Raw genomic sequence first — 11,444 nt, 5'->3', positions numbered from 1 at the left:
TGAATGGCTAGTTCATGATTCCACTGATTGTTGCCGGCCCATCTTGCTGGTCATCCTCTTCCTCTTAGCACATGGGTACTCAATACTTTTGTAATTGGAGGCCAAAGTGCAAAGTTTGTGGGGTATTGAGGGCCAAAAATACAAAACAATATACAATTAGAAAAGGTATGTAGGTTTCAAATTGAGTTTTTAAAAATGTATGTTTACTAAAAATGTATCTCCAAAATGATAATTTTACAGGAGAAGGAAAAACCTACCTAATTTTGTTCCATGTATTTTATTCTATTCATCATGAAATGGCAGTTTCAAATTATGTCAAAAACTGAAAAACAACAAAAATGGAGATACAAGGTTTGTTCTGATAGCAGCAAGATATACAATGTCAAATTTGTAAAAATAGATGAATCCTTTTTGGTGATTTTCAAAAAGGTTCTATTAAGAACCATATACAATACATTCTCAATCAATCTGAAGAATCCTTTCATGATGCAAAGAACCTTTTAAGCATGCAAATGATTCTCTGAGTGTTTATGATTTTATATAGAACCACTGTCTTTACTAAAGAACCCTTGAAGAACCGTCTATTTTTAGGGGATAAAGTAAAATAATGTTTGGTTTCTCATCTGGGTGAGAGGGTGGGGTTGGGGTAACTTTTAGGCAGACCCATTCGAATGTCCTCATGAACCAACATTGGCCCACTTTGGGCAGCTCTGGTTTAATAGTTAACTAGTTTAGTAGTCAGTTTGTCTATTTTTCAAATGAAAGTACCCTCCTTTTTATTCAGAGAGTGGTCTTGCTGGTAAAGTTGGATGAAGAACAAGCATTACATGAGTTTTTTTTTCTTCATTACATGAGAAAAGCTCAGTACTCATAGATTAGCCTGTGCATTAGAACGAACATGTTTTCTCTAGAAACTTTCTCAAGATTTCTGACTATACTGTCTTAAAGGTAGGAAACCTAATACCAAATAACAATACTTAAATACCAAAACTTTCTTCAAGATAATCCCGATTTAATAAATCCTAATTTTCAATGAAAGATTTTCAATTAAAATACGAGCTGCACAGCAGTGAATGACCTGCTCAATTCATGATTCACATATTTCACACCTTCCATCTGGAAAGAGTGTAATTACAGTGCCGAGCAGCAGAGGGCAGGAGAGGACTTCCTTTCACATTCACATACAAATCCGTGACCAGAGCAGAATATCAGTAGAAGTGGTCAAACAGTCCATCTTTATTAAGGCACAATAATGACAAAAAATACAAAAGGTTAATGTTTTATTGTCAAGAATGTGTATTTTCCTCTTAGATGTTCACATAAACCATCAGCTTCCTTCACTCTGTTTCAGAGTTTTTTCCTGCCTATCCTATTAAAATAAAATAACACAAAATAGTATTCCTGAATATTAGATATTGGGAATAAACTGGTAAATCATTTCTGCTAAATCTGTTTACCAACATCTGAAATAAAATATTTACAGATTACATCTCACATTAAAAATGCCCAAAAACATGTATCTAGAAGTAAATACATGGGAAAGAAAGAAGGTCATGTAGTTTGGACTGCTTTAAAATAGTTAAATAAGCTAAGCTAGCTAATGCTAAGTAGTCTGTGAACTCCAGCAGTTTTTAAATAAATAATACACTGGCAGAATTGACATTCATTTCTTACATTGATGGGTTTGATGGGTTTGTACTGTCTGCTCACTTAAAGGAAGAAAACCCCCAAAAATGATGGATATTCCAATAAGACAATAAAAGATGCCAGACTGTTTATTAAGTGAAGTTCAGACATGATTTAAAACCCACTGAGATTGTGTGAAGCTTCACTGGCGAATATGTATGGAAGAAATATCCAACCACTGACGACAGTAGTGAAGAATGTCCAGGGAGCAACATTTCTTTAAATAATTTAAAAAAGTATAACAAAGTGTGAAGTGTTTATGCCAAGACAGGCTGGAAAATGCTGACAAACACCATAAACTACAGTGTGTATTTCTTATTTTGCCTTAATTGTTGGTTTGTCAGTGATAATTCCAATTTTATTTTAGATAGAAAGCACCTCATGGACAGATTGTATTCACTGTTGGGGTAACACAACACATTACAGTAATGTTATCATACATACTTTGTGCATGGTGCCAGCAACAGCTGACTGCATGACTTTGTCAAGGTGAACAGCTGGAGTGAACTAGATGATTATTCTGTTGTAGCACCATGTTAATCTCTGTAATATGAAAGCAGATATGTTACACAGGAGGAGAGCAGTCACTGGTTGAAATAGGAATGGGAAAGCTCATTACCCTCAACATGCTTTCTGTTTACGGAAAAAGAGTCCCACCCTCTGAGAAAAAGAGCCAATTAGCTTGTTGATAATGCTGCAAGCGGGAAAAATGTACTGATTTCGCTATTTTTGAATAATCAAATGTTTTCAAATGCATTCCTCTGTGTGGTGCTAGATTTTTGAGTAATACCAGTGCTGTCATCTAAAAAGAAAGCATACAGCCCTATTAATGTTGTCCAAACTCCTTTCTTTTCCATTTTTCTTCCCTTTCCTCAACCAAGGATCTGTTCATTAACTGTTAAGCACAAAGCCCATTACAATACTTGACCTTTCTGATTAGGGAAATGAAACTTTTAGACTTTTTCAAAGTAAAAAAGCCAGGTTTTTATTCAGAGCCTGATGAGCGAGCACTTAACTCATCAAGTCACTTCAAAAGGCAATCGAGGGAAAGACATTCCTCAGTACCTTCAGATGACAGCAGCTCAAGAGTTTAGCACCTGTGGTGAACCATGAACCTGGAGGCACTGACCGCTTCATATTTGGCTTACCAAAAAAATTAATGTAGCATATTATAATAAAGTTTTGCACAGATTTACTAAAACGGACAAAGAGGTAATGAGATTACATTCTTCCAGGAAGTAATAAGTAAAGTAATCCCATTACATTTTGAAAGAAGTCATTTGTAAGAGTTTCCTTAGTAGCTACCCCAACACTGCATGTATCCCAGTCACTCACAGAGTCAGTCACTCACTCACTCCCTCGTTCAGGTTCAGCAGGCTGAAAAGGGGCGACAAAATCAGACAAATAGTTTTTGATGCTTTGTAAGAGTGGTGCTATGACACTGTGTATCCATGTTAAATGATTTAAAGGAGAACACGTTTTTTAATGCTGTCCACAGACCATCTATAGTGGTTGGATTTTTCTACACCGCACATTTCCCAATGTAGCCGCACAAGATCTCAAAGGGTTTTAAATCATGCCAGAATTTCACTTAACGAACCTTGTGGTAACTTGCATTGTCTTGTCGGAGTATCCGTCATCAGTTGTAGTTTTCCTCCTTTAAGAGCAGACAGGATAAACACACTAAAAACTGTTGTTAATCATCAATGTGTGACACACAATTCTGTTTGGCTGCCAGTGTATAAATAAATAAAGTAAATAAATCAAAATCAGCTCTTCGGAGCAAAATGGCAAGGTTATGGTCAATAGGCTGCGCAGTTGAAAAAAACAGAAATAGAAAATTGACGTGTTTGATTTATTAAACAGCAGTCTTTAAAATAGTGGAGGCAAGATGTGGAAATACCAGCAGTGAGTCATAAATACGCTCGCAGGCTTTTCTCTCCAACTCAGGTCAAAGTTATAAACCTCTGCTGGAGATAATAGGTTCCCGGGCAGATTCCACTGCCTCTGTGCCATGACAGCAGAAGCAATTGATAAGACAGAACAGAGGCTCTCACAATACTTAGCTTTGAAATCATTTATCCTTGAATGACTAATCAAACGGCTGCAACAAAGGCTGGTGGCTGTTTGTTTAGAAGAGGCTCAGGGGGGTTTGATTGCTCTGCATGTCCTAAAAAGAGCTGCTCCTTATTATTAAGCCCCTTCTCTTAGGAGGAAGAATGATTGTTCAGTGCTATACACGGTTCACTGAAGGTTCAGATTCATCCTCCTTCTCCTTAACTCCCTCTGTTTTAGATTCATTATTCATGTTGCCTAGATTTATTACTGCAATGCATTGATTCCTACTCAAAATGAGTGTGTAATATGAACACAGTGTCATCGGTGTGAAGCACTACTCTAATGAGGCATTGAAAGTGATTTGGCTGCTATGGCACCCCTTTGTGGAGAATTTTAGCATGCTAAAGATTAGTGAATGAGTAAGTTACAAGCCAGTTCTGTGAGGTGCTTTTTTTTTCTAAAAAGGGGCCTCCACAGTTTAGAGGTGAAGAAAGGAAAACGAAGGAAAAAGCAGCAAAATCACATCACTTCAGACCATCTAGGGGAACCGGCACTTCTTAATGGGCAGCACAGCCAGCCAGTAATTGCAATTGCGAATTTCCTCATGGCCAAAAAACAGGACTGTTCAGTGTCATGATTAGGAGGGATCACACTAAGCACAAAGCCCATTACACTACTTGACATTTCAGACTTGGGAAATTATGCTTTTTGACTTTTTCAAGGCAAAAAAACCCCAGTCTTTCATTGAGGGGCTGATGAGCGAGCACTTAACTCAGCAAGTCACTCCAAAATCCAATCAGGGGAAAGACATTCCTCAGCTCCTTCAGAGGACTGCAGCTTTAGAGCTCAGCACCTGCGATGAACCAAGAACCTGAGACATTATCAATCAGGCCTGGGTAATAATGCCAGCTGAGACACTGCTCAAGTTCATGACGCTGGAGGCACTGACTGCTACATATCTGGCTTGCCAAAAAGAAAACCCTGAACTAATCTTAATTTGAAAAATTATAATACCTTCAAAGTGCTGCTGTATATTAACTAAAATGGCCAGAGAGGTGAGGTAATTAATGTGAAGTTTATGGAGCACAGAAACAGCCACAGGGAGGAAAGAGAAGGCCTTTTGATCAGCACTTGTGCATCAGGGACTGTGGCTATGGTCAATCAAATTCGGCACCACTGAAAATCGACCATGGCACTGGCAAAGGCTAATACTGAACTACCTACTGGGACCAGAGCTACAGCCTTTCACAGCTGAGAGCCTTTCCCCAAGTCTGTCGTTCTGTTGTTTGAAAACAAATAAAAATCATAATTGATATACTTGTTTTCCCGGAACACAATGCTACATTCTCTGCAAGATTGACCATATTGATAGATGTAAACCACATAAAAAGTACAGAAGACTAAATAAGAACAGCTGACGGTGGCACCTCAAAGATGATAGGGAAGATGAATGGGGGAAAAAGCCATGATAATGAGGCTGAAGTGACATTTTTTTTAAATGAAGGGGTAAAAATCTGCTTTTTCAGCTGCTTGTTGTTTTGACTCCATGAGAATTTCCATCTTGATCATGCCCTCGTATTTAGTCTGATGTCCACATGTATGGGAAACAAGCTGTGTGGTTCATGTCCATCAGTGTCTGCAAACACAAAGTGGAACCATATGTAGGACACGTCTGCTCTTCCAGCTCTCGCCATCTTGCTTGAAAAATGCATCTCCAAAAAAAAAATGCCTGCAAAAAGTCTACTTTATTAGAATCACCTACTGTGCACTTATGGGGTCCATTTTCCTTTATAGGTCCATGGGTGTACAAAAAACAGACTAGCCCATTTGCTTTCATGCACAATTCATCAGCCACCCTCTACCCTGTTCATCATTGTTCTTTTTTTGACCACAGGACCACTGTTGACTGGATATTATTTGAGAAATGGATCATTCAGGACACAGCAGTGTAACTGACATGGTAGCAATATGGTATTGTGTGCAATGCTAGTATGAGAGTATCAGACACAGTGGTGTTGCTGGAGTTTTTGAGCTCCAGTGTCACTGCTAGGTTTTAGGTCCCACCACCCAAAAATATCCAGCCAACAGGGGTCCTGTGGTGAAACTGACCATTGATGAAAGGCTAGAGGATGGCTTACATATGTATCAACAGATGGCCTACAGCCTGTAACTGTATATCAGCAAAGTCGACCAGTCAGGTACATAATTATTGGCACCAATCATAAAGATCAGAAAAAAAAATCTTTGTGGTTAATTAGCTCAATCTCACAATGAAAATACAGTGGCCAGTGAAAGCGTAACTTGGCAATGCTCAGTGGCCGAAGCCATCACATAAGTTAATTCCGAAGTCTTCTCCCAGAGGTTAGCCAGCTAAAGCCACAGTGGAGTGCTAAAATTACTCGAAAGTATACTGTATACCTAAAATCTGAAAGCAATCTTTTTTTCATCTCAAAAACCCAGCCGTGAAAGGATGTAAGATAAAGCAACCAACACACAAAAATTCATTATATCCCATTATCTTTAATTATCATTTATTAGAGCTGTCACATAGCAACAGAAAAAGTAATACACATAGCTCCCTGAAAGAGAAGCCTTACATGAAAATATCAATCTTTAAATCCACCAAAATAAATACTGAGTTTACAAAAGTTCTTCTACAAGTTATGGGGAGATTTACAACACATTCATGCTGAGAACTTCTGCCTTCGGGGCTTTGAGGTGTTACACAGTGGTGTTTGTCATTTACTGTGTGTGTCTGTATGTGTATGTATGTGAGAGAGATAGAACCACTTGGGCACGGGTACATCGGTGGCTTATTCTGAACAATACTCATGCCTACCCAATTTTTTGTCACACTTTTTTGAGGCAATACATTATTGTTGGTCAGATAAGCAAAGAGTCAAAGAAGTACAAAGCAATCAAGTGAAGACCCATCAAATTCTCTTTGCTGGCTAGCTCCTAGAAGTCACAGTTATTGCTGGTGGGAACAAAAGTGTGATGTAATTCGATACTAATTATTTCTTGCTTGTAGTTCACTAAACCAAGCAAAGAATTCCTTCTGAAAGTGAGGATTGTAAACTTTCAATTGATAACTCATCTGTTTTTGTAAATAGAAGAGGGAGTATTTTATTAAGATTTGAATTTGATGAAAAGTTATTATATACAGTCTTGTTTTGCTATTGTTTGACATCAAAAGGAAAAATTTGGGTGTGCACACTCGAACCTGTCGATACCACATGCAAATCAAATGTAAATGTACTTGCTTGTGCAGCTTACCATGTAAATAAATGCAGTTGCAATATCTGAACAGCATAGCAAATGAACGTAATAACTGTCACCTTCTAAGGGCTAGCTTTATGTACTTAACACCAGTGATGGGTCAATATGCCCCATCTACTTCAGCATGCATCCCTGTAGGCCGAGAGCAGACTTTTTGGACTCTGAATCCTGAGATACCCAATATCTACATCAACAGAGTCACAAACTTTCTGCTTGTGCTCAGCACATTGACAGTCAAATGTATTCTCCTCAAGCTTCAATCATTATAAAACTTCATCACAGCTTAAACAGCCTCCAGACTGACACTAGTGAAATTATGCAAGCGATTTCTTTCTTGATTGCCTCTGCTACTAAAATTGCTGAGTGCTCAGTGACTTGTGGTCAAAGGGTGCTACATAATTGAAAGCTTGAAGTGTCAGAGTGGAACCGGAGTATCAAAAATAACTCTCCAGACTGGCTGTTCATAATTAATATTCCTCAATACCATTTCATAATACACAGTAGGCACACTCGTCTGGGTAATTTCAAGGTTGATGTTGCTCCTGGTAAACAGATCTCGAACTGAGATAATTTCATCTTTTTATTTAGCATTACCAACAATTTTGTGTCATGATGTGGCGTCAACCCGCAAATGCTTGCTTAGTTTTACGAGCCAAGTGCAAATTGCTATGACCTCCTTTTACCTAAAATCAAATGGGAGGGAATTTTGTTAACTTCAGCCGCGGCAGTATCTTCTGAAAAATATAAACCTGCACGAGTACAAATTGGTTGTGAAGGCACGACCATGTACGTTTTTATGAACATCGTAAAATGAGAAGCCCATTGAACAGCTCTGCGGGACATGGTATGATAATGTGCAATCCATTGTTGACTTTAACTGCTATACTAAGTTGGAAGAATAATGCATTGCCTCTGACTGAAGCATATAGAAAGGATCACATGGACTACCATCAGATTCCTTGCATATAAAAATATTCCTATTTACAATGAAGTCAAAACAGACATAATATGCTAAGCTCCGACCTTTAGCACAGAAAGATCAGCTGGTAAAACCTTTTAACCCCAGATCAGACATTTCCTTATCCGCCAGAGAGCCTTTGTAGCTTTGTTGATAGAGAACGAGAGGAAGTTGAACCAGAGTGTTCCATCAAAGTGGAGCACACTATAGCTGTGTTCATTGAACTCCCTCTCTTTCTTCTTTGTGTTTCTGTCTTATTTTTTTGCTCTGTCAAGCCAACACATCAGCACGCGAAACACTTCAACAAATTTTACACAATTATCACATTAAGGAAACCAATCACAAAAGTTTTCTTCATTCATCAGTTTTAAAATTCTCCTATCATAAGTTTGGTCTTTGATAAAATATTGGCAACCAGAATACTGTTTGATCTATGAAAGCTATCATTAATGTATTATAAAAAGTGCTATAAGTGCTTTAATTGCAGAAGAGGTCATCATTTAGAAATAAAAGCATGAGGATAGTGCTAATTTCTACTGGTTTGATATTTATATTCTACTGTATATAATGTTCTGACAACCCTGTGTCAATACTTCCCTGTAAAATTACAATAGATTGAAAATATTTCCTCTGCTGAAATTAGCTGACACTGAAAACGCTGTACAGTTACAGATTTCTTGATATTTACATTCTTACATTCTTTAAATAAACTGAAACAATACACTTGAAAAGGGAACACTATCCTTTGCTTTACAGAGAGGCACAGTTGAAGGCTGAGAACACCTCTGGTATGTAGGCTGCTGTGTTTGTGAAAGACAAAAATCAGGGTTTGGCCAAGCTGTGTGCTTGAGGAACAGATAAGTTACAAGGAGCCATTCAGTACCATAACTGTTACGACGAAATACGGCTCATAATTTCTTTGTGATGTTTTCAGTTCTGCTTCAGCTAAAATAATATCAACATTGTGATTTATGAAGTCCACCTCGTGGTTCGGAGCAGCTGTATATGGGTTTGTTCTGTAACATCATAAAAGCTGGTTATTTGGGAAGCCCTCTCTCATAGAACTAGTCAGATCAGCAGATCCTCTGCTGTTATTGGCTTAAAGCAGCAGAAGCATCTCACTGTGGCAGAAACTCATGACGCTATGGCACTGAAGAGCTTACTATAGTGTTTACCGTAACAAATTAATCCTGGAGAGATGCTTTGAATGGAAATCATCGTTGAAATGCCTGTTTGGTGACAAAGCGGAGCCCTGGCCAAGTCAACATTGTCAACATAATTCAGCTTTGTAATTGGAGTGGCATGCTCAGAGATTGTGCGAGAAAAGCTCTCAAACAGAGAAAACCTGAAATGTTTGGCCTATAGCAGCTGATTATTCTATTTGTGACCAGAAAGAGACTGGTAAATTACATTTGTTTACCTTGATTGAAGTTAAATTCATTTTCTTTGTAGCATAATCTCATGTCATTTTAGTACACTAGTTTTTTGTGGAAACACCTTTTCCGTGACATCTAGAGCTACATATCTATCATTTTTCTGCACAAATTGAAAGTGATAAAAAAAAAAACCCTTTGAGATTTTTACTTCTTTCCATCAAACTGACTTTTTGTGATAAATATTGTTTACATAATGATTTTATCTGCAAAAAACTGTTGTCGCATAAGGTTTGATAAAAAAAAAAAATTGTGCACGTTTCAGGTATCAACACTCAATTTTTTGGTCGATACTCATATAAAAAATAACTTGCAATTTCAGTTTTCATAGCCTGCATACCTTGAAGCATTTTTCATAAAAAATCTTTTGCATGGAAACAGTATGATATCAGATGTCACATCTGCCTATTAGAGTGGACTTAATAGTCGGGTATGATGTATGTAATACAGACAATTTGCTAAATATTAGGTTCAGGGAATTTGAAAAATGTAGGTTTTTGTAAAACGCACATACAGCTGTCCTGTTTAAATGCTCCCCTGCATGAACCCGAACCAGTAATGTGTGTCTCAGATTAAAATCAATACATTACAGTTACTTTAGCCATGTTTCTTCTGTGGAGTCCAAAAGTTGCCCTGGCTTTAAATTCAACTAAACACCCATCAAGTTCCTCACAAATAAAGCTTAATAAATTTTGGTGTTTGCCAAACAATTTCCAAGTAATAGTTGCGGGAAACGATAGAGATTTCTCAACATACCAGGTCACTGTACCACAAATCTTTTACATTAGGATTAATTACATCCAAAAATAAAAGTCTAATACCTTTGGCAATATTTTTCACTTTTAGAGGTTGGATAAAATGTCTCAGTCCACCTCCTAGTAATTTGTTCCTGGACTGTCCTGCGTGAGTACGTGTTGCAGGTCCGGTAGGATGTGGTGGAATGGCACCTTCCAGTATTGGTCCTGATGAAGCAGAAGCCGGTGTCAGAAGCAGGATTCCTGTGACTCTGTGTCATTCTGCACTGACAGTTTCTCCTGTTCAATATGGTTTCCATTGTGAAGAACTGAGTACCTAGGAAGCAAAAAGAAACAGAAAGCCACATCAGTCGCATTGCCATGGTACCTTTTGGTTGCACCTCTAGGTCTGAGGTTCACGCCACACATACTTGGACAGTCCGTGTTGATGAATTCTCAATCAACTGATTTGGAGAAGGACTGAGTGGTTCTGGTGCTTCACTCCTGAATTGGATGGAGAGAGTAAGAAAACTTTAATTGCAAAGCCTGTGTCACAGTTAAACGGGAATATCAGCAGTTTTTCATAACTTCTTCATAATTCAATTGTTGAGATGCATACAAAGCCATTTAGATTGGTTTGATGTGAAATGGTGCATTCAGGAGAAACTGAGTGACAATGATATTTACTAGCCAAAATGACCAGTGAACCTACACAGGTCTTCTGAGTTTTTATATGTAATGTTGATAATGGTAAAATAGTTGTAAATATGAAAATACATTTTCATATGGTTTCACCCTGCATATACCTCTCCACTATGAATGGATTTTAAAATTACATTGTGGGCCCTAAAAAAACTTATTGGAAAACTATCATAAAATAATGTCTCAGGCATCAGGTAATGTATTAATAACCATTTTGTATAATAATTGTCTGTGATGTAGCTTTTTGAAGTATTAAACTCTTCAGACGTCTGGTTCCTATCACCATCACTGTCAACAATTTTGACACAGTAAGTTTCTCTAGAGTGGTGCATTTCACAGCCACTGCAAATGACTTTGTTTACATCTTAACCCTGTAATAATACAGAAATTTCAAAAAATCAGTGGATTTAGAACAACATCTTAAACATTTTGCAGCCTGTAAACAAGTTACTTTCTATTAGAAGTCCTTCAGATGTTCATTCATGGGGAGATTTATAAATTATTTCCTCAGTGCTTCAAGGATACTGATATTGCTGCAGTAAAGATATTACAAAAAAAGCTTTATAAATGTTTCTAAATAAAAAAGAAGGTTTT

At 37.6% G+C, this 11,444-nt stretch overlaps 1 protein-coding gene across 4 annotated transcripts in view; it reads right to left on the bottom strand.

Moving 5' to 3' along the window:
• Positions 1-6,244: 6,244 nt before the first annotated feature.
• The window catches only part of htr4 (5-hydroxytryptamine receptor 4), a 79,824-nt gene continuing 74,624 nt past the window's right edge, over positions 6,245-11,444 (bottom strand). For 2 of the 4 annotated variants that reach the window (XM_036568500.1, XM_036568499.1), the window contains one exon: positions 6,245-10,485. Coding sequence is in view for 2 of the 4 variants with exons in the window: in XM_036568499.1 (XP_036424392.1) it covers positions 10,398-10,485 (88 nt within the window). In the remaining 2 variants the exon portion in view is untranslated. Of the gene's footprint in view, positions 10,486-10,579; positions 10,653-11,444 lie in introns of those variants that run through there. The other 2 variants (XM_036568498.1, XM_036568501.1) reach the window with 2 other exon arrangements.

Source organism: Colossoma macropomum, unplaced genomic scaffold, assembly GCF_904425465.1.
Source record: "Colossoma macropomum unplaced genomic scaffold, Colossoma_macropomum, whole genome shotgun sequence".
NCBI lineage: Eukaryota > Metazoa > Chordata > Actinopteri > Characiformes > Serrasalmidae > Colossoma > Colossoma macropomum.
Note: the sequence above shows the minus strand (reverse complement) of the source record. Positions and strands in the feature narration are given on the sequence as shown.